At 37.7% G+C, this 24,877-nt stretch overlaps 2 protein-coding genes across 3 annotated transcripts; one reads left to right on the top strand and one right to left on the bottom strand.

Moving 5' to 3' along the window:
- Nucleotides 1-930: 930 nt before the first annotated feature.
- si:dkey-192g7.3 lies at nt 931-4,176 on the bottom strand. The gene is made up of 5 exons (XM_043249586.1): nt 4,025-4,176; nt 3,442-3,491; nt 3,002-3,331; nt 2,255-2,406; nt 931-1,587 (listed from the first exon to the last, which is right to left on the bottom strand). The coding sequence occupies exons 2-5, from the start codon at nt 3,482-3,484 to the stop codon at nt 1,543-1,545; spliced, it is 570 nt and encodes a 189-aa protein (XP_043105521.1). The 5' UTR covers nt 3,485-3,491; nt 4,025-4,176; the 3' UTR covers nt 931-1,542.
- A 4,111-nt stretch (nt 4,177-8,287) lies between these two features.
- appb (amyloid beta (A4) precursor protein b) lies at nt 8,288-24,861 on the top strand. Of its 2 annotated transcripts, XM_043248528.1 has the most exons (17): nt 8,288-8,485; nt 12,950-13,117; nt 14,381-14,510; nt 14,783-14,895; nt 15,205-15,395; nt 16,282-16,526; nt 16,740-16,913; nt 18,564-18,697; nt 19,277-19,351; nt 19,650-19,808; nt 19,974-20,102; nt 20,189-20,288; nt 20,863-21,066; nt 21,590-21,643; nt 21,730-21,800; nt 21,951-22,097; nt 22,978-24,861. In XM_043248528.1, the coding sequence occupies exons 1-17, from the start codon at nt 8,423-8,425 to the stop codon at nt 23,077-23,079; spliced, it is 2,259 nt and encodes a 752-aa protein (XP_043104463.1). In that variant the 5' UTR covers nt 8,288-8,422; the 3' UTR covers nt 23,080-24,861. The 2 variants fall into 2 exon arrangements, with proteins under 2 accessions (XP_043104463.1, XP_043104465.1); XM_043248530.1 differs by lacking the exon at nt 16,740-16,913 and having other exon boundaries at nt 8,291-8,485.
- Nucleotides 24,862-24,877: the final 16 nt, after the last annotated feature.

Here is a 24,877-nt window from a genome sequence, read left to right as displayed (position 1 = left end):
GGTTTGAAATGGCATGTGGGTGAGTAAATAATGAAAATGGGTGAACTATCTCTTTAATCTTATTGTCAACATTGTGGGAGCACATGATCTTTTTACGTGAAAGTAACCCAAGCTTTAAATATTTGGCACACATATTCAGCCACCCGGGAGCTACTTTCCCTACTGGAAGCTTTTCATCTAAAATCAGCACGTTCTTTCCATCAAACACACCCAGCATTACAAAAACATTACTCTATATATAGGTTAGGTTTCTTAACGTGACTAATATGCATAGTCGATAAACAGCTTTTTTTGGCAAGAAAATTAAGGAAGAAGCCATTTACAGCAATGATACGGTCCAGTAGAGAAAACAGGGTAAATTATTGACCTCATTACAACCAGGAAGTGTGCACTGATGTCCAACTAAAACTGGAGCAGACATTTATTTTATCTTTAACGTCTCTCACCAACACTAGAGCAACAGAGTAACCAGATTGTAAAGTTTCAGTCATGCGAGTTATAAATAATTGTTTTGAATGATCGGTTTACGACACAAATGTTTATGAACGTTTCAAAGATCATATGGTACTGTGGACTCATCCAGTCATTGCATTTAGCGCATTCTAACAACTTCGTTCAAGACATGGAAATGTGTCTGTTACAGTAGCAAAATCGTATGCAAACTGAAAGCAAACCAGTGGAAAGAATCCAAAAATTTTGAGACAAGGAACAAGAGATCATTCTTTCGTGCTGAGTTTGGAAATCTGGATGGAACAGAAACCTAACACAACATATTACACAACAGCCGAGAAGGTCAAGTTAGAACTTGGCTTAAACTTTGATCTTGAGTCATCAAAATAATGTGGTAAATGCCCTGGTTTAGGTTGGAATCCATTCAGAGTGAGTACTACTAAAACTTCAGTAACAGACAAGGCGGTGCATACAAAGAAAAACTATTTGCAAAAGGTTTATTGCCTCGGCAGGTTTGGAGCATTACAGAATTCATTTAAAAGTAAATGAATTTTAGTAGAGTAAAAAAGCAAACATATCCCATAGGGAGTGCCATATTATTTCTTCCACATAAATGAAACAACCCATACAACAGTAAATGTAATGATGAGTGCTTAGTAAATGATTGCTGTACACATCTTAACAATAAAATAAACTCATTTGGAAAGTCTGTTTACTGTTCAGACCACCGATGCGTCTCTAAGAGAGAGGAAAATATAAACTGCATGTCCCCTACCTATTACATCCGTTCTTCAAAGAATAAGTAAAAACAGTTCCTACAAGGAGAATCGTTTCAAATTACAAAACTGTAATGCAGACTGAATGTACAGTATATTCACAATTCAGCCGTAATCAAGTAACAGTGTTACAACTGAACAATGCACATTGATCTGTCTCGAAGGGAGACGTATCGGCACGCACCGCTGTGTAATGCCCACATTCAAACACATTGGATTTGGGCTAAGGCCACGTATTGTCCATTGTTGTTGTGACGGACCTTGCATTACAGCATACTGTAGAAGTTAGTCCAATAAACTCACAAGCAAGGGCACTTCACACAAACTGTAGCATAGGTTTCGCAGCCGGCAAATCAGTCTCCTATAGCAAAACAAAACCCAAAAAAAACAGTCAGGCTTTTTTTTCTTTAATGTTTCAGGTATGATGATTAAACATGTGTCAGACACAGGACCTCAAGGCCAAAAGCTGTGCTATGAAGGCGTGTGGCTGCAACTGGAGCAGGTTTACTTTTGCTATGAGTGCTATTAAAGGAATTTTGGAAACTACAGGAAAGGGTTTTACTTTACAACTACCAAAAAAATATATAAAACAAAGTCTACATGAACAGAAATAATAATATAAAAGAAGTATATGAAGAGGTCTGAAAATCATAAAATGATTCATGCACCATGGCATAACTCAAATGTTATTAAGGGTGATATTTTTGGAATGAAAAGAAGATAGTTGGAGTGCAATGGACTGAAACAAAAATGCAGGTGTCAGGTGTCTTGAAGCACATTTTTGCGTTCAACTTATTATGACATTTAAAAAAAAGTATATTTAACACGTCTGCCATGAGTGAGACGCAGTCCAACAGTTTATGTATTCATCGAAAAATCTATTTAAATTTTATTTGAATCATGCTAGTGTTCAGTGTTTTCCTTTCTACTTTTTCCTATTTTTGCTATGATGTTTTTTTGTCATTTAGTGAATATTAAAAAAACAAAACATTTAAACATATTATATTGATAAAAGACTAAATGTTTACCATGTTTCTCCGATGGTATCGTTTGACCAGTATGGTTAGAAGCAAGCTGACAGCCAGAATAAGCATCACTACCAGTATGGGAACAGAGACGGCTGTGGCAGAATTGTCTTTAGTCTCGCTCACTTGATCAGAGTTGCCCTCCATTTCAGACACTGGTAAAAGAGATTATGAGATATGTTATATGTTATCTTGTAACTTTCTAAAACATCAATGTCATCAAGGTCTTAACACTACCACACATTACAGTTTAAAATCCCAATCTGTGATACAATTTAAAAAATAATAAAAGCACAGGCAGAGTTTCTAGCAGTATCTCAGCATTTGAAACCCCAGCTCAGAGCCTACATCATTATTCATAACGCAACACAAGTACGTTTTTGGTCTTTAGCCTGTGATACCACTCAGTAGATGAGCTATTTTATTATCATTGGTTGCTCCACAAATGACGACAGTGATTCTTATGATATTGGCGTAGGCTATTCTCTGGTGGCAATAACTCTCAGTTCTGCTGCAGTGGCAGCAAGTTCAACTTCCTTTAGTTGTCGTTACAGTTCTGCTTTTTAGCAGCTTTTTTCCAACCTGTGATTCTCTTTTACGTCATTATCTAGCCAGTCCTAGTAGACTACAGCGAAGCAGACTTAACTTTAAAAAGGGAAGCACACTGAAAGTGAAAAACAGGAAAAGGCTTGCAGTTTCCTTTCAAGATATTAACTGTTGATCTGCTTGAACAAATAAACGTATAATTACCTGTTAGATTAACTTCTGACAACATGCTTGACCAGACGTTGTCGCCAAGACTGACTATGGCGTAAGAGGAGTACAGCCCGGCATCTGCGGTAGAGAGATTGTGGAGCAGCAGGGAGCAGTTTCTGTTCTCCTTGTTTATGAACAGATGTGTTCTATTGACGTAGGAATGATCTATGTTGATTGGGTCTTTAGAATGAGCGTTCACTACTCTAGAACCTTTCTGCCAACTCAGCTCATTAGGGTCATTAGAACAGTTAAATGATAATAGTACATCCTGTCCAACATAGCCGGTCACATGAGATCTCAACGTCTGTTCCACTGCAGAACCACCTACAAGAACAGAGACAGTAATATCATGACAAAATAAAAAGCCACTACCATATATATATATATGTTTTTAAATGTAAATAACATGTATTACAGATCAAAAAAAGACTCACTCGTAATGAGCAACAGAAGTGTCAGAAATGCCAAGGTCTCCATGTTTGTCCTGCAGGAGAAAGAAGCAGGTTTTGAAGCATGCTGGAAATTCCCACGTTCTCGAACAAACCAACGGGCTAACGTTACATTCAAGCTAAATGTGCATAGTGTCGTGCGAGGCAATACATAAACAAACATCAAGCGCTTTGTCCTGGAAAGACACACGATAGCAACCGTTAAAAGAAGAAAACGATCTCCTGGCGGCTCAATATATCGGTGAAACGTATTCAAATACAGCCTGTTTCATCTCGGTCACATGAGGGAAAAAAGCCAAATAGTTTTCGTTCTTTTTACGGAATGTCCTTGCAGCCTATTATTGAAAACAAAATATCCGCGAAACATTTGAAAAAAAAAAAAAAAAAAAAACTTTAGAAATCAAATTTTTCTAATTCCACCCAGTAAGATGCAAGTTGCTAAAACCTATTGCTCAACGAACATAAAATTATTCAGAATACAGTGGTACATAAATATCAAGAAGCAACCTATCACTGTTAGTTTGGTAAAGAAATTCAATAAAAGCTCCAACCGCGACATCCTGCTGACCTTTGCTTTGAATTCCACAGCAGAAGAAGCGCAAGTATCGGATCGCTCGAGGAAAGTGAAGTGAAATGAATGAATCACTCGTGAAGTTTGTGTAGTTAGAAACACGCCTACATCATCACGCACCGCAAGACCTATCCGGGTGTGACTGAGTGCGCAGTTTCTTAGTTACCGGTTACCTGAACGTGACCTAAAACCGTACGGATAGGTGATTGCACCTGGCAGTACACATGACTAGTTTAACGTGTTTACCGGGAGGAAAAACATCCCGACTGAACGAGACAAGCAGCAGCGCGGTGCCAAACCGTGCATTAGTGTATTTCTTCCGTTAGGTGTCGCTAAAGTTCCGGGCCGTGTTTGCTTTCACTTTTCCCGCTGTTATTGTCACGCAACTCTTCATTGATCGCGCTGTCACGGGCTACGTCAGAAGAAAGGTGTTTCGGCCATATTTCACGAATGAATATCCATTGCGATAAGAGCAGATATTGTAATCTAATTTGCATTCATATTCAAAAAACGCTCGGGACGGATATTTGACGCCAGTGTATCCTTGTGTAACAGGTGTGGGCTACGTGCCTTTTGAAAATGAGGAATGGAAAATCGCCATGATTTGTGATATGGATTCAGATAACCCTTAGTGTAGCACTTGGGTGTCAGTACTACATGGGTGTCGGTAGCTAAATAAGGGCTGACCTTTAAGATGTGCCTTTGGGCAACTTCACAGAGCATATGAAAGTAGTGTTATTAAGCATAGGTGTGTGCGTGTGTGTCAGAAATGCATTATTTGTGTTTTACATGCTATGCCTTTTCTTGAATCTATGATGGAATAAAATGTAATTAACGTTTAAATGGAAAAAACACATAGGCCACATATTCTGCTGGTAGGCCTGTTTACCCTGACACATCACCTGTCACCTGTGTAATGTCAGGCTAGCTGTAATCAGAAGCACATTTAAGTGGAATATAATTTAATTTAATTCACATGTGTTTCATATGAACTTTTGGATTACAATCCACCATCAAAATTATTTTTTTGACTTTTATAAATTATTCCAGCTGCTGCGGGAAAGGGATGTATGATATATGAGGATGTATGATGTGCCACCTGCAGGGCCCTCGCTTCCGAAAGCCTTCTAGTTTAACGCTGTTTGTGATTATTTTCGTTAAACAAAATGATTCCACAAACCATGAGTCTCTGCTGTCCACAGCAGCGTTTTGTTTCTGAATGAATCTTGAGTTTTTGAACAAATTTATTGAGCAATGATTCAATGATCCATTCAGTGACTAAACAGAGTCACTTGCTTCCTTCCTAACTCGGCCATTTGAAGAATCGATTGAATAAATGATTCAGTGACAAAGACAGTGACTTATTGCCTCCTACTGGTGTTTCAGTTTCATTTGTAAAGTATAAATTGAGTCATTTAAATCAGTTTCTATATTCTTACATTTCTATATTCAAAAACTTGCATTAATACCCCGAGTCTTGTCAAAAATCTGTAAATATTTCTTAATTGTACATTTGCGCTCTTCTGTGCTGTGCAATGATAAATTGATGCTGATTTCGTTTGAAATGTAACTCTTTATTCCTAATTGTGTATTACTATTATTTTAATTGAACTGATGAATTAAAGTTTAAAAGTAATTAATTAAAAGTGTAGAAGTACATCTTTTGCCATATAAGATGACATAAATTTTAAAAAGCCTTATAAATGGAAGATTAATTTCTGTCAATGATCAGAAAGTGTTACCATTTTTTTCTGTATATATATATACATATACATACATACAGGGTTTGAACAATGAAACTGAAACACCTGGTTTTAGACCACAATAATTCATTAATATGATGCAATACAGCATCAGTCCGTCTTGGGAATAACAGATACGTGTCCTGCACAGTGCACAGAAGGATTCTGAGCCATTCTGAGCCTCATAAGTATAGGGTCTAGGGAATGCCACGATATTGCAGCCCAAATCATCACTGATTCACCCCCATGCTTCAGTCTGGGTGGTACGTTTCTTTGGGGCTTCTTCACACCGTAACTCTTCCGGATGTGGGAAAGACAGCGAAGGTGGACTCATCAGAGAACAATACATGCTGGCACCATTGAAACTGACGTTTGGCATTGGCACTATTGATGAAAGGTTTGGCTATAGCAGGCCGGCCATATATATTGACCCTGTGGAACTGCCGACAGAGTTTGGGAGGAAAAAAAACAGGAGAGTTGAGGTGCACATTTCATTCTGAAGTGACTTGGACAGCTGTGGTTTTATGTTTTTTGGATAGAATCCGGCTTAGCACCTGGACAACCCTATCAGACAGCTTCCTCTTGCATCCACGGTTACTCCTGTTGGATGTGGTTCGTCCTTCTTGGTGGTGTGCTGACATTACCCTGGATACCGTGGCTCTTAACACATCACAAAGACTTGCTGTCCGGGTCACAGATGCGCCAGCAAGTCGTGCACCAACAATTTGTCCTCTTTTGAACTCTGATATAATTTGTCCTCTTTTGAACTCTGATATATCACCCATAATGTTGTGTGCATTGCAATATCTTAAGCAAAACGGTGCTATTAAGTTGGAGCGCAAGTTCTCCTAATTATAAATGTATAAGTGTATGCCACTTACATTTCTTTTCAGGAGAATCCTTAACAGTACAAAATGTGAACTAATGAATATATAACCTACAAATCATGCGATACTGTACCACTGTATAAAAATTTTGAGGGCTTAGTTAAACAGGACAATTACAGACAATTACTAATCATTCTCCTTTTTTACATTTCAATGATCAGTATTTTATTATAATCATTATTAAACATGAGGTCATTAATGATGCTAAAATGATTGAATGCAAATTCATGCACAGTGTATCTTTAATTTGGCTAAATTTGCAGTTGCTTAATATCCAAGAAGGTTTAAAGAAAATATGAAGTTTAATGTTAGTGTAGATTCAAATTAAATCTACAATTGTCATCTGCATTATCATATTTTTAGTTTTTATCATCTAAAATTAAGTCAACATGCACATGCAGTGGGCAGCCAATGCTGGGGCACCCAGTTTGTTGCCTATATAAAAATAACCTATATAAAAATACCTAAAAGACACAGGCAATGCTTAAAGTCAGTGCGGATTTTCTTGATTCAAATCCAGATCATTTACCTGTTAGATTAATTTAGTCAACTAATACATTTAGTTGTTCATTTATTTGATAAGACATTAATTTCACACGAAAGTGTTTAGATAAGTTACATTTTATCGTTACAACATATATTAAACGTGCATACATGTTAAAACGACTGTTATTGTAAAATAATCTTAAATTTTAAATGTCTTAAGCATTTCTTTCACGATCACCAGAACATAGCAATGCCAGTGCCAGTCAAGAAGTCAGTCCAAGACAAACGTTTTGAAGAATGTAGGCTTGCTAAGAACTCGTAACCTCTCAAATGAAAAAGAAAATTAAAATAACATTTACCTATCTACCTGCAGGCTCTATTTCCGTTCGCGTAACGCAATTTCCGTTTTAACCACAGTTTGACGGACTTGGCATTCCGCGGACTTTCTCCGGGTGTAACTGATAAATTCGTGGGTTTATAGTATGCAATTACCTGAAAGAGACATGGAATACATAGCATGCATGGATTTGCATCTGACGCGTCTACTGTTATTAAGCAACGTTAAGAAAACAAAATCTCCAGACTGGACAAGTAATTTTTCAATGAATTAATACGTTAATTCCACAAGATGGCGCTGCAGGACTTTTAGTCCCTTTTACATACAATTTATTTTGTTTTCTAGTCCTTTTCTCTTTATTTTTCTGTAAATCTAAGTCTCGATTGTATATACAGGGGCAAAAAATAGGGCAGAAATTTTACCCATGCAAATATTTTTAATATTGAGAATTGTTAATCATGTATTAATAAGTGTATTATTAAGTGTGTACCGCTTATATGCATGTAGCCAATTCTTCCATTGCAAAAATTAACCATGGTTTTATTGTAGTAACTAGTAAAAGTGTGGATACCATGTTTGTTTGTTTGTTTGTTTGTTTGTTTGTTTTGTGTTTTTGCATGAACAGTGTCTTTGTTTATCATGCGTAGTTATTATATCTAAAAGGTGTTAAACTAAAATGCTCGCGGTTCCTTCATTGAGCGTTTTGATGGATTCTGCGGTTTTCTCACTGACCAGCTTCGATCCACAACTCCGGTCTCTCGCGCGCTCTCCAGACGTGTGGTCAGCTGACTTTCACTGGAGCAGCTGTGTGCAGTCGCGCATTCTCACAAAGCACAACCGAGCACAGACGATAGGGGAACACGGAGCAGAAGATCGACACAGAAAACCCTGATCCGCTCGGGACGTTTATCCATCAGGACGTGCTGCGTTTGGGAACACGGCCATGGGTATGGACCGTACGGTATTCCTGCTGCTAATGCTGACGACTCTGTCGCTCGCCATCGAGGTAAGAACAGTGATTGTGTAATGGAGAAGGAGCTTGATTCTCCTCCATACTTTAAAGGATGGCCTGGGAGCGAAGAGGGGGGGGGGGACGCGAAGCGAGAGCATGACACGGATGCAGACAGACATTTTGAGCGCTGCAGGATTGTCAGTGGCGTATTCCAGGGGGATCGTGGTTGTTTCTGCTGCGATGGGTTGTCTTTGTCGTTATTATTTTAAATCATTAAAAAGTGTTGGGTGGAGGCTACTGGTGCAGCGGGATCGCTCGGTTTCCACCGATTTCAGGCATAACTGTAGCTCGGGAAAGTAATGCATATCACCCAGAAAAGACGTGCGTTCCTCCTGACGCTTTTATAGAAAAGCATTAACTTGTTTTTACATGCGGGAGTCATTTGCTCACCTTCATAAGAAAACGTCGGATTCGAAGGACGCGCGTGCTGATAAATAACCGCACGCTGGAAAATGCTGATATGGCGGGTTTTAGGTCGCTACACCCGTTATGTTTTTAGGTTTGAGCGAATAAACAGATCGGAGGCACACGAACTCGTGCCGTGCAGATGCGGCTGGTGAAATCATGTAAACACAGTGACTGACAGCTCTTTGTCAAGGAGGCATGTTTTAAAGAACGCGTTCAACGCTTGCAGCGTATATGTTTTTTTATACACAAAATAAAGCACGGCAAACCATACAGCCGGTTGGCGGGATCGCAGTGCTCCATTTTGGGCGAATAAATGCTGTGGCAGCAACCCGGCGGCCCTCCTTAACCGTTCGAGCATCACAGGAAAATCGTTCCTCTGCGGCGCCTTTGCGCATCTAAATATTCACACGGGTGTTTTGTGAAGGGGTTTGTTTTGCTGCGTGGGGACGAGTGTTAAAATGCGTTAATGCCGTGGGACTGGTTAATGGTGGAGAGATTTTAAGGAGTATTACAAAAAGATGTTGGTTGACAGAAGCAAGATGGCGTCAGTGAACTGCGGCGTTTCATTTTTTTTATCCAAACGGCGTAAAGGCAAAGATCCGCTCTGGATGGATTTAACCTGTCTCTCGCGCCCACAAACAGCGTTGCACGCGCAGCTTATTTTTATGGCGGTACTTACACGTTAAACTGAAGTATTTTTTTATCACCTGGTACGTTTAAAAACAAAATAGAGATACTTAATTCTGTGCTGCGTTTCTATATAGGCCTACACGTATGGTGTTCTCTTCATATATGGCATGTGTGATAACGATATCAGGGTGCGAATAAGAACCAGGGTGTGCCAACCCCCCTATTGAATGGAAAACAACAAAATTAGTAATATTTGAACTTTATTGTTTCAGTTATCATAAAAAAGTTCCAGTCCCCGATATGTGTGTACTTTTTAGATCGTATCAAACAGGCCCTCACAAAGAAAATTAGGCTACTATTGTGTTTTATTTTTAGTTACCTGATCTCAGCTTATGATTCCCCTCTGGTTATTTTGTGGGCAACCGATTCGTAACGTTATATGAAAGTTCTTCTTAGGTTTCGTTTTTAACAATCATATACCAATGTCTGGGAAACAAAAATTGGGACACTGCTCAAGCTCTGTACGCTCATATCGGTATTAGACCATGCACCATTACAACAAATAGGTACTGTAATTGTTTTTTTTTACCTTATTATTGATTAACACGTCAATTCACAACAACCATATGAAATCATAAAGATGGCTCTTATTCCGTGTGTGATAGCTTTGAGATCATCTACTCCTACACATTCACTAAATTCACGTCAATTGTACTGAAGGGATCGTCAAAATATTGGTAGGCTACATTTGAGTTTCTTAAAAACCGACCCCTTGTAAGTCACCGTAGAATTTGCACTGACCGCTGCAAGAAATAAGACCCTCAAGATTTTTTTCATTAAAGGTGTGACTTGTATTTCGCGTGCCAAAACAAGCTTTGAGAGTTTGTGTTGTCACCTCTTTACTGGTCACCATAACCATGAGCAAGCTGTTTTGCCTGAAAGCTCCATTGCTTAGTTTGCTTATAATTGGTAAATCTGTTTTCAGTCAGCCTCCGTCTAAAAAAGGGCTTCCTTTGTTTGACTGGGAAATGTCAGGGAACATGTAAACGTGGTCGGTTTTAAATTATGTCTTTGAGTGCGAGTACAAAAATTAGCTCATTGATTTTGACAGCCTTAAAGATGAAGCCAGAGCTGAATGGCTCTTGAAAGCTGCACTTTTCATTTTGATAGATGCACTAATGTGGATGCCGAGCTGCTATGACAACCTATTTTGGGAGATTGATATTCGCAGATGATTAGCTTTCGCGAATGGTTCAGCGGCTGTGTCAATATTGAAGCATTTCATATATCACACATTGACAGCGCAATGGTAATAATCCCATCCAAACAGCACGTGTTAACCGGTCTATAGCTAAAATACGGATCATTGTTAAAACCATTTTGTGTCTAACACATGGTTTTCCTAAAGAGCTAACTACTGTACTGCGGCCAGCGTAATTACAGTATTCTGTTTTAAATTGCTACAGCAGAGGGATGTTTTATTGCACTGTAACCACCAAAGCATTTGTTAAAAGGTAGAAAAGGATCTATCTGTCTGTCTGTCTATTTATCAATCTATCAGTCTAGTGGGACAGATGCATATTTTAGACAGCTGGCTGTAGCAGCACTTCCACTGTTTGTTATTCAGGACAAAAGGGGGAAAACACAACAGTCCCATAATTCCTCACGCTCAGTTGAACAGACTGGGTGGGTCTGGTTGTAAGGAACCTTTGTGACACACTGGGTCGAGGCCAGGCCAAAGACATACAAAAGAGGACAGCCATTATTCTCCCTGTCCCTCTCTCTTTCTCACTGACTTAGTTTATGAATTGAATGTCTTCTGAATATGTTTTTTTTTTTTTTAAGTCTTCCGTAATTTTCAGGACCTCAAAAACCTTACCTTAAACTTGTACTTGTTTTTCATATATTTATATTTATCTTTTTCTTTTTTATATTTAAATATCTTCTCATCCACTTCAAGAGATTAAGGCTTTTAATTCTGAAGTAAAGAGAGCTGTAGGGTTTCATGTTGTACATTATGCAACTGGCATCGTGACTCTTAAACTGATTAATATTCGTTCATAAGCATTTGCCAGATATATAGAGTTTTTTTAACAGTTGAGTTTTTTTTCCATTTTATATTGAGCTTTAGTGAGAAAGAATGCATAAATTTCAAGGTAAATATATATATATATATATATATATATATATATATATATATATATATATATATATATATATATATATCAACACTATGTATATAGTCAACTGGTGGCGTGGCATAGTATGGATGAAAACAAACTCTCCTTAGTTATCATGGTTAAATATTAACGTGTAGCAAATTAAGAAAACTGTAGCCTACCATTCAAAAGTTTGAGATAGTAAGATTGCTTGTTTTTAAGAAATTAATATTTTTTTTTTTTTAGCAAGGATGCATTAAATTGATCAAAAGGACAGTAAAAACTTACACAAAAATCCAAATAGATGTTCTTTTGAACTTTGTAGTCAACAGTGAATCCTGAAAAATGTATACAATGTGTCAGATGTATCCTGAAAAAAACATTTATTGTAGTAAATATAATATATTTATATGATATAATATAAATATAATATATTTGAACGATTTCTGAATGATCATGTGACACTGAAAGTTGGAGTAATGACTGCTGAAAATTCAGCTTTGTCAGCACATTAATAAAACAAATTTTAAAGTATATTGAAATGTAAAACAGTTCTTTAAAATTTTAATAATATTGAATATTATTGTTTTACTGTTGTTGTTTTTTTGAACACAAACTCAGCCTTGCTTAGCATAGAAGATGATTCTTTTCGAAAACATACAAAAATCTTACAGATCCTAAACTTTTGAATTATTATAATTAGTATATATTGAATAACACATAAATTTGCATACACTATATATTTTATTTAATACCAGTATATAGCATGTATTTTAATTAATACCATGGCTTCAAAGATGTACTTCTGCCCCCAAAAGCTCTGGTATAATTTGAATATTGCTAGCAACAGCATAAATGAAACAGTACAATAATAATCCTATATGCATGCTAAGAACTCACAAACCCAGCGTTGTTCAATATGTAAGCGTGTATCTAGTTGACTCTCTGTTTGGCTAGTTGGGACAACGTTTGGTGCAGTATTGAATCATATTTGTTGAATCCCTGTTCTTCCAAACACGTTTTCCTCTTGACATTGTCATCCTTTCTTTGTCCGTAAATCAGATTGTAATTTGGACCGTCAATTAAAAAGAAAATATGATCTGATTACTTCAATGATAAGCTGATGAACTAATCGAGTTAATGAAAGTTGATCGTATATATTAATATTTGCTGATAAAAGCCCACCGCATGAAGACGGCTGAAGATCATAGGCTTATGTGATAATGGTTTCTCATGTTACCACTGATTGTGCTGTTGGCAGGTGCCATCGGATGACTCGGTGGGCTTGTTGGCGGAGCCCCAGGTGGCCATGTTTTGTGGGAAACTCAACATGCATATCAACATCCAGAGTGGCAAGTGGGAGCCGGATCCAACTGGCACCAAAGGCTGCATCGGCACCAAAGAGGGCATCCTTCAGTACTGCCAAGAGGTAATGAGAGAGAAAAGACATTTAAAAAAAAAAAAAAAATGAGTTCTGCCGCAGTGTCTGTGTTACTTGTCAATAGTTACACAGATTGAGAAACATTATTGTATCGTGACTACTTTAGTAATTAAAGTCAATTATATAATGACAGTCACAGTAATTAATAGCCAAGGGCCTTCTGAGCATTACATAAGCACATCAAGTTCTATTAATTTTGAATTTTTCAATGGCTGATGATGTTATTTAGATAGCAATGTGGACGATAGCCAGTACAACGTCAATATACTTCACCATTCGTGAATACTTCTGTTCATCTATAGTACGATACAAAGTAACGATAAGGGCATTTATAATGTTACAAGAGATTTCTATTTTAATGCTGTTATTTTTACCTGTCGTAAAAAATATTAAGAAAGGAACAAAATAGTTTTTAACAATAATTATAGTAAAGAGTGAAATGATTCTTGAGCACAAATTCAGCAAATTAGTGTGGGTTTTGACAGAAATAAATTACATTTAAAAATGTAATTAGAAATTACAAATTAGAAAACTGGTCTTTTAAATTAATTTAAACAATAATACTATTTTAGCTATATTTAATTGTCAGAACTCACATTCCTCTTATTTACACATTCATTGACTTACTGTGCAATGAGAAATGTACAGCCACAAAGTCTGAGGTTTGATTGTGAGAGAAAACAGATTGAATTGTCAATTTTTAGAGACCAATTCTCTCTATTAACTAGTTGCTTATTTACATGTCTATTATTAACATATTGTCTGTTTATTAGTTCTTATGAAGCACATATTGTGCATGACCATATTTGACATCTAATCTTACCCAATTCTCAAACTTAACAACTACCTTGCTTACTATCAATAAGCAGCAAATGAGCAGTTTATTGAATAAAAGTCACAGTTAATGGTTTGTTAATGGTTAAAATTGGACCTTAAAATAAAGTGTGGCTGGATTTTTTAAATGCTGAATGGTGATGGTAAAAAGCGATTTTAAAAATGAGTGTTCAGCCACAAATTTTAATTTCAGCACATCACTTTTACATTTATACTTATATATAACATTTATATTTTCCACATTCTGATATGTATTCTAACTTCCCATTGTATGAAATCAAGGGATCTTTTTTTTCTCGTCGTATAACGTTTTGCTCAGAAATAGGTCAGATTATGAAAGTAAAATGGGTTGCCAATGGCTTTTCTGTTTTCTGTTTAACATCATCTAGTAATTGCACGCCGTCTTGACTCCCACAGGTATACCCAGACCTCCAGATCACTAACGTGGTGGAGGCTAACCAGCCCGTCAGCATCCAGAACTGGTGCAAAATGGGTCGTCACCAGTGCCGCAGTCACACGCGCATTGTGGTCCCCTACCGCTGCCTGGGTACGTATGCTTGTTTACATAAAGACTATCCTTCAACGTGACGCTTACATCAGAGTACTCCGCCACTCCTGGGGTATTAACCTGGATTTGTGGGACGTTAGACTAATGCTTTTAACGTGGCTGTTGTGTGATTTCCTATCATCCTTGTGCATCAGATAAGATGCGCTTCATCAAAACATAACCTTTGCACAGGACATTTTACCCTCCAAGGTACATATCAGAAGAAATCTTATCTCAGCGCCTGGTGAGCGAATGTTTGCTTTCTTTATTAGTTGGGGAGTTTGTCAGCGATGCCCTCCTCGTCCCAGATAAATGCAAGTTCCTGCACCAAGAGCGAATGGACATGTGCGAGAGTCATCTGCACTGGCACACAGTGGCCAAAGAGGTCAGAGGTCACACCACATGTGTTTTAAAGCCACACTGAGCTGTATTTTATTCTGCCGGAATGACGTGCTTCTGATAAGACATTTATGCTATGACTTGTATGCTTTTTTTTTTCAGTTTTTGTTAACCAAAAATTAACAAAATTATTTGCATGTTCAATAATGCCGCTGGCAGATTAAGATTGAATAGGATGTATAATTCATCTCTAGCCACAAGAGCGTTCTACTTATAGCTGTATGATGACTCAGCACCTTATACCTCTCCTGCTTTCATTCTCACTCGCTTGTTTCCTGTGGCTGCCTCTCTGCAGTCCTGCGGCGATCGTTCCATGAATCTCCATGACTACGGCATGCTGCTGCCGTGCGGCATCGACCGTTTCCGTGGTGTGGAGTTTGTGTGCTGCCCTATGGAGGAGCAGAAGGAGTTAGACAGCGAGGAGCAGGAGGAGGCCAACTCAGATGTGTGGTGGGGCGGCGCAGAGGCCGAGTATACTGACGGCAGGTACACAAACACAAGCGTTTCATCACAACTCTCTTGCTGACACTGTCTTTCACTGACAGTTAGCTGTATGTTATAAACTATAGCTAGAATTTATACCTATATTATTTACTATGCACTCGCCCCATCTTTGCTTTAGGAACTGCAGCGTTTGAGCTGCTTCTGTAAAATCTGATGATTATGTTCTCCAGCTGGATTTGGGAAAGATGAATGGCATCCTCTGTAGCAAAAAACATACTTTGAGGGTCAGAATGCATGCTAAATATAGGCTGGAAACAGTGCTAAATATTTTTAAAAAGAAAATATATTCCACTTTCAAATACCAAAATACTTAGCAAAATACATTTTTAAAAGTCCATACATTTGGTTTGGATTGTAATGCATTTGGATGATTAAATCCAAATATGAATAAATGCAAAAAAATGTTTTCAGCAAATGTTTTGGACAACATATATAGAATAAAATATATGAAAGTGGCACAAAATAAGTTACTTATTTTAAATGTATTTTACAATTTATATTGGCAATATATTATTTGGCTTTTTATGTAGATTGTAATAATACAATATAAAATAATTAATATAAAATTTTATTAATAATATTGTAAATTATTATATTTTATTATTCTATTTTTGCTATATGTTATATTTGTGTTTTAAGTGAAGTAGATATAACCAGCCAAGGTTAATAATTAAAAGTAAATAGTTGAAAAAGTGACTAAGAAGTAAATATTTTCATAAATATTTCACATTTAAGGTCTTTCATGATTAAGATTTTTCATGTTCTTGTCTGGATTAAATTCTGAATTGTAAATTATTTTGAGTCTAATATCTTCAGTGTAGTCTCAGAAATGTATTTGGCATCATCTTAATGCATTTTTGCATCACAGCATACTGAAAGAACAGGCCCCGACTAAACCTGAGCCTGCTGTGACTGAGGATGATGAGGATATCAACAATGAGGAAGAGGAAGTCTGGGATAATGATGAAGATGGTGATGGTGAAGATGATGACGACGAAGAAGATGACGATGAAGACACTACTGATGAACAAGACACCAGTGAGCAGACCTCCAACGTTGCCATGACAACCACCACCACTACCACAACAGAGTCTATAGAGGAGGTTGTGCGAGGTGAGATTTCTGTATGCACATATCCATATGCTGTTGACGTTATACATTTCAGTGGCACATTTACAGACATCAGAACTGTGAATACTGATGAGCTCCTGTGGCATTTCAAAAAGTTTGAACTGCCAATGTGTAGTTCTTTTAATGGGCAAAACTTGAGCAAAACCTTACACATCAACACTTAAACAAATCCACTGAGTGTCTCTTCCCCATCAGCGGTATGCTGGGCCCCACCTCGGTCGGGGCCGTGCCATGCCAAGCTATCCCGCTGGTATTTTGTGGCGCAGACGGGCCGATGCGCCCCCTTCATGTTTGGGGGCTGTGGGGGTAACCGCAATAACTTTGAATCTGAGGAGTACTGCATGGCTGTCTGCAGCAGCAGCAGCGTGTGTAAGTCCAAGACGTCTCCTGAGAGGAAGTTCATCTCTCTGCTAACAAGCACGTCGTCTCTTTCTCACTTTCTTTGCTTCGTTTGTGCCAAACTCACAAGCTCAGCAGATGGCTGGATGCTTAGCTCGCATGGATTACAGGTCTGTGTGAGGTGACTGTATAGGCAGTGCGTCTTGTTCTTTTAGTTTAACCTCCTGCTGTCATTTCTGAGCGTTCTGAGCACTCAAACTTTTCTTTAACTCTCCATCTGTGTCTCCTGAATCTGCAGATAAAATTATTGCTAAGCGGTGTTTTAAAAAACATCACATTTTAAATCCAGCATCAACACCTAGACAGCTATGTATTTAATGTGTACTATTTTAATTAAATAAGTAAATATATATATATATATATACACCAACACACCTGGATAGATTTCCAGATAGTTCCAGACAGTCATTGGATGATTATTGTCTTTATTAATAGTCCCACAATGCTCTGAATGACATATAACAGAATATTGCAGAATTTTTTTGAATGTTCTCATCCTTGCAAAAGCAAAAAAAAATGTAATTAGAAAGTTTGTCCTTTTTGAGAACACCTGCATCTCAGTGTCAGTCAGTGTATTTCTTAACCTGCTGAACACTGCATTTCTGTATGTCCCTCCCCCATTCTCTCTCTCCGTTTGCGTTTATCTCTGTGTGTGGGCCAGTGATAGAGCTGTAGTCGGCCGCTGGTCAGACCGGTCTGTGGCAGCGGTTCAGTGGGCGGTTTCCGCTCGGTTAAGCACAATGCTGGACTCTGTGGGAAAGTGACAGCGGAGCAGCCCTCATCCTGACAGGGCATATTCCTCGCAGCCGGTCTGGCTGTTCCCGCATGCTTGCTGTCAGAAAGTGTCACAGCAGCTTCACGGGAGCTGCTGCACATGAAATACAGCTCACGCACTTACAGTGGCACAAGAAAAGGATTTGGACACGCGTGCTACACTTAAAAATGTCATTGCGTTATAAAATATCAGGCCTAAACAGTTTACAAAAATCTGATTTTTCAGGTTTAAAACAGATACTGTAAAACTGTATATTTATAAATATATAACTTTATATTTAATATTTACTGTAAATATACAGTTTAAAACCAAACATTTTGCTTTGATTCGAGCATATCTGCATGTCTTTTTCAACTCCTTTTAAAATACTTAAATACTTACAAATTATTAATTGATGCAAATTATTGTAAATTAGGTTATCATATTGAGATATATATATATATATATATATATATATATATATATATATATATATATATATATATATATATATATATATATATGTGTTTCCTACTAAATGCAGTCATATTCACATATTATTAAGTATCTTAAGTGTCAAAATACTTTTAGAGGTCACTGTACACAAATGTGCAACACAAGAAGATTTTCCAGCATGACAGCTCTTTTAACTCTCTGAGCGCACCTAAAAAATGCAATATAGCAACCTTTGGCAAGAGCAATCTCGCATAAATGTTTCTGTCTTTGCTAACCAATTTTAACCTGCACCTGAACTAGCTGTTCTTTCCCAGGAGTCTTTGCTCTCTTTGCCGTAAGGAAGATTCTCTGACTCATATATATGTGGAGTTTTTTTTCTTCAACTGAACAAGACTTCTCACTTTCCCTAGTGCCGACCGTGGCTCCGAGCCCTGCTGATGCTGTGGATCGTTACCTGGAAGCTCCAGGAGACGTGAATGAGCACACCCGCTTCCAAAAGGCAAAGGAGAGCCTGGAGGCCAAACACAGAGATAAAATGTCAGAGGTGGGTAGTAGAGTGATAACCTGAGGTAACCTGAGTAGAGTGATATATTTGCAGTGGGTCAAAGTTCTTTTACAAAAACAAGGAGGTGTTAGTAGGGCTGGACAGTTGTGATAAAAGCATTTGATAGGATTTCGATATATATATGTGTCGATAAGTATATGAGTGTGTTTGTGAGTGTGTTATTTTATCCCAAAGCTGTAGATTTAAAAATGTTTTTGCAGTAAATTACCTTTTTAAATAACCATTTTACTATACAGCTTGTAGTAATCATTTTTGTAATAAATAGCTGGCTTTATCTACATCATATTTTTAGTAAAATATTTAAGCCACGAAAATAAAACATTAGTTTCCAATAGTTTCCAAATATATGCTGTATGTATGCCTATATATACATAAATAGAAATACACAATACACATCTATTATGTAAACAACTTTTATTTTGTATGCGATTCATAATTTGACAACACTAATTATAGTATGGATTGCCATTGTACATGTCCAAAAAGTAGCATGGTTTTTTTTAATTAGTGTTCAGAATTCATTTGATGTGTCCTTGGTTTTCTCTTATCTCTGTTCAGGTGATGAGAGAATGGGAGGAGGCAGAGAGACAGGCGAAGAACCTCCCCCGTGCTGATAAGAAGACCATAATTCAGGTAGCCTCTCAGCTCCTAATAATTGTGAATGGGATATGTTGGCTGATGATTCAAAAGCAATGAACGGTGAAGAGTAAACATCATTTATTGTTCATATAATGTAGCGATTTGTGAATCTGTTATATAAAGCACTTACCGGGGTTGCAGTTCAAGTGCATTCAGATTTAGCAATGCAGCATACAGTTCCCATTAAACTGGAGGGTGGATTTTCAAGGGGATTGAAAGGCTCGCAGTTTTTTTTTTTTATACTTCAGGATTAAATGGCTGCTGGCTTTTGTGTTGATTCGTGTTTCTATAGCGCTTCCAGGAGAAGGTGGAGGCGTTGGAGAAGGAAGCGGCCGGGGAGAGGCAGCAGCTGGTAGAAACCCACATGGCACGCGTGGAAGCTCTGCTGAACGACCGCCGCCGCCAGGCTCTGGAAAGCTACCTTAGCGCCCTGCAATCTGACCAGCCTCGGGTATTCACTCACAGCCACAGTGCTGAACTACAAACGAAATGGCATATGCTGCTCAAATGTGTTTACGGCAGTAATTAGCATCATTTGTTTGCCACAGTGTCTCTCCTCTGCTAATCTAATATCTGTGCTAACCGAGAAAAACTCGTTTCGTTCCATCTCGTACAGCCTCGGCAGGTCCTCAATCTGTTGAAGAAGTACATACGAGCGGAGCAGAAGGACAGGCAGCACACGCTCAAACACTTTGAGCACGTGCGAGAGGTGGATCCCAAGAAGGCTTCTCAGATTCGGCCTTTTGTACGTTGGTCAAAGCTGTTCTTTTCTACTTCAGACATAAAATGTGTTGGCACTTCAGAATTCAATTTGACCGCTCGCGCCCGTAGGTAATGACCCACCTGCGCGTGATTGAAGAACGCATGAACCAATCTTTGGGGTATCTCTACAAGGTGCCGCAGGTGGCTAATGAAATCCAGGACCAAGTGGGTGAGTGTGAGGCTGTTTATTTAGTCTTGTGCGGAATGTGTTTTCGAAATGGGAATTATTAAAAGTTTGGGGGAGAATTATAAGTCTAATCCTTCAGAAATCATTCTAATATGCTGATTTTGGGGCTAAAGAAACATTTATTGTTATCATATTAGTGGTGTTTCATAATTTTATGAGAAACCTGATATTGTCAGCAGCATTTTATATAAATGTAAACTGTGGAAATGATATTTAGTAATGCTACAATTCCGTAAAACGTGCTGAAAATACATTTGTATATATTAAATATATTTATGCATGATATAATTTGAACTTCACAATTCTGACTTTGCAAGTGTGAGTTTGTGTCACGCAATTCTAAGAAAAAAGGCTGAATTGTTAGGTTAAAAGTCGCAACAAGCATTTAAAGTGGCAAAAGCATGCTTCTATATACTGTACACACATAAATTATGTAAACAAAAACTTTTATTTTGGAACGTGATTAATCCTTTGACAGCACTAATGAAAATGTTTAAACCTGTTTTAAGAAATGTTGAAAATCGTTGATTAAGGTCTCTCTTCTTTCTTTCTCCAGCATTGCTGATTCAACATGACCAGGCTGAAGTTACCCAACAGCTGTCGTCTCTCCAGAGTAAGATGAGGGTGAGCTACGGGAACGACGCTCTGATGCCCGACCTGCCGGACAGCACCACCCCGCTGGACACCTTGCCACCGGAGCAGGACGGCCTGGGCTTCATCCACCCCGAAAGCTTCAACCAGGCCAACACTGACAACCATGGTAAACCTTTGAACCGCAAACTTTTAAAAGGCCCATTTCAAGAATTCACTTCATTCAAAAAATGAACAAATGTGACAGCAAGCAATTTCGAAAGATTTCCGTTTCAAATGAACGCTGTTCTTTTGAACTTTTTTAGTCATCAAAGAATCATGAAAATATGTATCATGGTTTCCACGAAAGTGTTAAGCAGCTCAGAGGTTTCCAACGGAGATAATTATAAGAAATGTTTCTTGAGCACCAAATCAGCATATCAGAATGATGTTTAAATAATAATGTGACACTGATGAATGGAGTAATTCAGCTTTGCCGTCATTTAATAAATTATATGTTAAAATACTGAATAAAACTATTGAATTTTTTTTTTTAACTACAATTTGTTTTTTTACTGTTATTGCTGTATTCTTAAACAAACTAATGCAACCTTGCGAGATTCCTTTCAAAATTTTACCAACCCCAACTTTTTTTAACAATAGTGTAACTAATACCAGAAACATTACTGAACGGCTGTTTTTGTCTTGTTTAGTTGAACCCGTAGATGCCCGTCCAATTCCAGATAGGGGTCTGCCTACGAGACCCGGTAAGTGTATATATATGTTAGTTTCACCCTTTGCTTTGTTTAATATCATTTATCTGATTTGTGTTCATACGTGTGGTTGGTTTTAGAGATTCCAAAGGTTCGGCTGGACATTGAAGAAAGGCACAACGCTGGTTATGATGTTCGTGACAAGAGACTGGTACAACAGTTTACAACAGTTTACTCAAAAATTTATATTATATATATATATATATATATATATATATATATATATACACACAGAGAGAGAGAGAAAATACATGCATCTTATATTGAGTATTAAGTAATGGTTGTGTTTGTGTTGAATCAGATGTTCCTTGCAGAAGACATGGGCTCTAATAAGGGGGCGATCATTGGGCTGATGGTGGGTGGAGTTGTCATCGCTACCGTGATCGTAATCACTCTTGTTATGCTCAGGAAGAAACAGTACACTTCCATTCATCATGGAGTTATTGAGGTGAGACACAGCATATTATAAGCAACCTTAAGAATTTTTTGAGAAAAAGACACTCAGGAACTAACTAAAAAAATTTTCTGTGAATTTTCTTTAAATTGAAATTACCAAAAAAAAAAAAAAAAAAAAAAAGTTCATTCAAAAGGAAAACTCTCAGACAAACTTTTTAGCATATATAAAGTCGACATATTTTCCATGGGAGTAATAAAAAAAATAATACCAGTATATTACATTAAACATATTAAAAGAGATATTTGTTTCTGGCTCTAAAATATTTAATGCGCTAGAAATTGCTCTTTCTGAGTTCAGCGTTTTTACATAGTTTAAAAATCATTACTCTGCATTATACAAAAAAAACGACATTATACAATCTACAAATGTGACCCTGGACCTTAAAACCAGTCGTGTGTCAGTTTTTTTAAATTTGAGATTTATACATCACCTGAAAGCTGAATAAATGAGCTTTCCGTTGATGTATAGTTTGTTAGGCCAATATTTGGCCGAGATGCAACCATTTGAAAATCTGGAATCTGCGGGAGCAAAAAAATAAATAAATTCATATATCAAAAAATATATATTACGTGAATAAACATCAACATGCTTTACTGTACAATGTTACAGTACAAAAAATAAAATAAATCTGGTTTTGATCTCTAGTAGGTTATTATGTCCACTTTTGCATTTAGCTTAAATCTAGGATATTTTAATATAATAAAATATTAATATCCTTAATATTTAATTGAACAATATACATATATTACAGGATATTTAATTGTGTTTCAAATGAGATATATATATATATATATATATAAATTCATCAACCTAAAGGCATAAAATTGTTAAAAATCGAATTAGTGAAAGTGAAAAACATTTTCTGTTTCAGGTGGATGCAGCAGTGACCCCCGAGGAGCGTCATCTCACCAAGATGCAGCAGAACGGCTACGAGAACCCCACCTACAAGTTCTTCGAGCAGATGCAGAACTAAAGAACCACTTCAGACCCCACGCTCCACATCACCCCCAACCATCACCACCGTCACCCCACTGCATCAGGACAGAGAATGCAGACAGGTCCCTCATACACGCAGCTCTGTCACCACGGAGATGAGAGTGGCTTCCATCACCTGACCATTTCATCCAATCGAACGAGCGCTCACTCAGTTTGCACAGAAGCGTGATGTGTCATTGCCGCCCATCCAGCCATCTGTCAGTACGATGGTCCATCTGCGCTCTCCCATGCCTGTCCATCACAGCACTGTGCGGTGAATGAGCCGTTCTCTTTGCCCGTGCTTTCCTTCTTACCCATGATCCTCTAAACCATCTATAGTTTGTTTTTGGGTTTTTTTTTCTTCTCTCCGCTCTCTCTCTCTCTCTCTCTCTCTTGGCCGTGTTTGTTCCCCTCCAGAACTTTTATTAAGCGCTTACATCTCCTCCTCTTTTGTTTGCACGTTTCCTTCCTCCTTCTCCCTCCTTCCTTTTTCCTGGGCACTCAGATGATGCGGTGCTGTGTTTGGCTACATGAGGCTCCAACCGCAAACAACCAGATGCCGAATAACGTACTCATTGTTAAACTTTCCATTCAGGGTTGTTGTTTTTTTTTTTCTGGAAAAAAAGCAAAAAAATATATATTAAAAAAAATCCATACATTAAAAAAAAATGTAAAAACAAACAAAAAACATTTACAGAGATAAGAAATATGAATGTTTGTTTTTATTTTGTGTGTAATATGTATTGAATTAAGGCAGAAACTAGCTGTATCTATATAGTGCATGGCAATTTTAACAGAGAGATGGTTTCTGGATCCAGTTGCGCAGACTTTGACCTCTCTCTTATGTAGAGATTTTAGCTGGATTGTACATTTTATTGTCTTCTTGTGATCACATTTTAAATAAGTGAGAAAAAAAAAATCTGCTTGGCTACATCGTCACAGGGACATGCTTTAATCGAAGTGTGCTTTTTATTTCTTTTGGACCATGCCACGCACACTTAAATAGTTGCATGGGGCTGGAAAAAGATGTATGTATTGTATTATGAAGTGTAATATTAGCCCACGTTTTGGTTCGTTAACGTTTTAACATTTTCTTTTCGGGAAGGGTCTAGACCCTTTTTGCCTCATGAAGTTTTATTCCATGTCGGGATTTGGTATGGGGCCGGGATTAGGGAAGGGAGGTATGGAGCGGTGGTGGGATTTTGCTTCAGAAATGGCCACCATTTTTGGATTGTGTGATTTTTGTCCCACTTTCCCCTCTTTGTATCCCCAGTGTCTGTGATATTCACGAACACATTTTGGGACAGAAACACCTCACCTTCTCCCCCTCTTTTATTGTTTCACTGAAGTATCTCATAGCACCTTACAGGCCAGAGCAGGTAAGAAGGAACGGGTGGATGAGAAATATTAAATGTAACGCAGTCTTTTGAAGTGACCTCTCCAGAGTTATTTTAAAAGCGCCGCAACGTTGAAGGAAATTGTGAATTGTTGTATAATACATTGTATGAGACACACAGCCATTAAACGAGTCAAACATTGTGCAGTTATGTCACAGTGCACACTGCTCATTACGTTCCTGTATAGAATTACCTTAGCTCAAAAATCTGGTGTTGTGCTGATTAGTGGATGCTCTGAGGTGAGTGTCTGTGGTCAGTAGGGAACAAAGAAAGCTCTTTCTGTGACTTTTTCCTTCAGTATCTATTCAAACCATTGGCTTAGAACGGGAAAAGCTTTCTACAACACTGTAACCCATGAATAAAGTTTTGAATGTACATACAAACTCTTCGTGATGTGTT

This window comes from Puntigrus tetrazona, chromosome 9, assembly GCF_018831695.1.
Source record: "Puntigrus tetrazona isolate hp1 chromosome 9, ASM1883169v1, whole genome shotgun sequence".
Taxonomy (NCBI): domain Eukaryota; kingdom Metazoa; phylum Chordata; class Actinopteri; order Cypriniformes; family Cyprinidae; genus Puntigrus; species Puntigrus tetrazona.
The sequence above is the reverse complement of the archived record's forward strand: the minus strand, read 5'-3'. Positions and strand labels throughout refer to the sequence as shown.

What these genes read in the sequence shown, in the direction of transcription:
- si:dkey-192g7.3 (XM_043249586.1), bottom strand. Translation starts at nt 3,484, where the DNA reads ATGGAGACCTTGGCATTTCTGACACTTCTGTTGCTCATTACGA. An exon ending in ACTTCTGTTGCTCATTACGA is followed by an intron (nt 3,332 to 3,441) that starts GTGAGTCTTTTT and finishes CTGTTCTTGTAG; the next exon opens with GTGGTTCTGCAGTGGAACAG. An exon ending in GTCAGAAGTTAATCTAACAG is followed by an intron (nt 2,407 to 3,001) that starts GTAATTATACGT and finishes CTCTTTTACCAG; the next exon opens with TGTCTGAAATGGAGGGCAAC.
- appb (XM_043248528.1), top strand. Translation starts at nt 8,423, where the DNA reads ATGGGTATGGACCGTACGGTATTCCTGCTGCTAATGCTGACGACTCTG. An exon ending in TCCTTCAGTACTGCCAAGAG is followed by an intron (nt 13,118 to 14,380) that starts GTAATGAGAGAG and finishes TGACTCCCACAG; the next exon opens with GTATACCCAGACCTCCAGAT. An exon ending in TATAGAGGAGGTTGTGCGAG is followed by an intron (nt 16,527 to 16,739) that starts GTGAGATTTCTG and finishes CTTCCCCATCAG; the next exon opens with CGGTATGCTGGGCCCCACCT.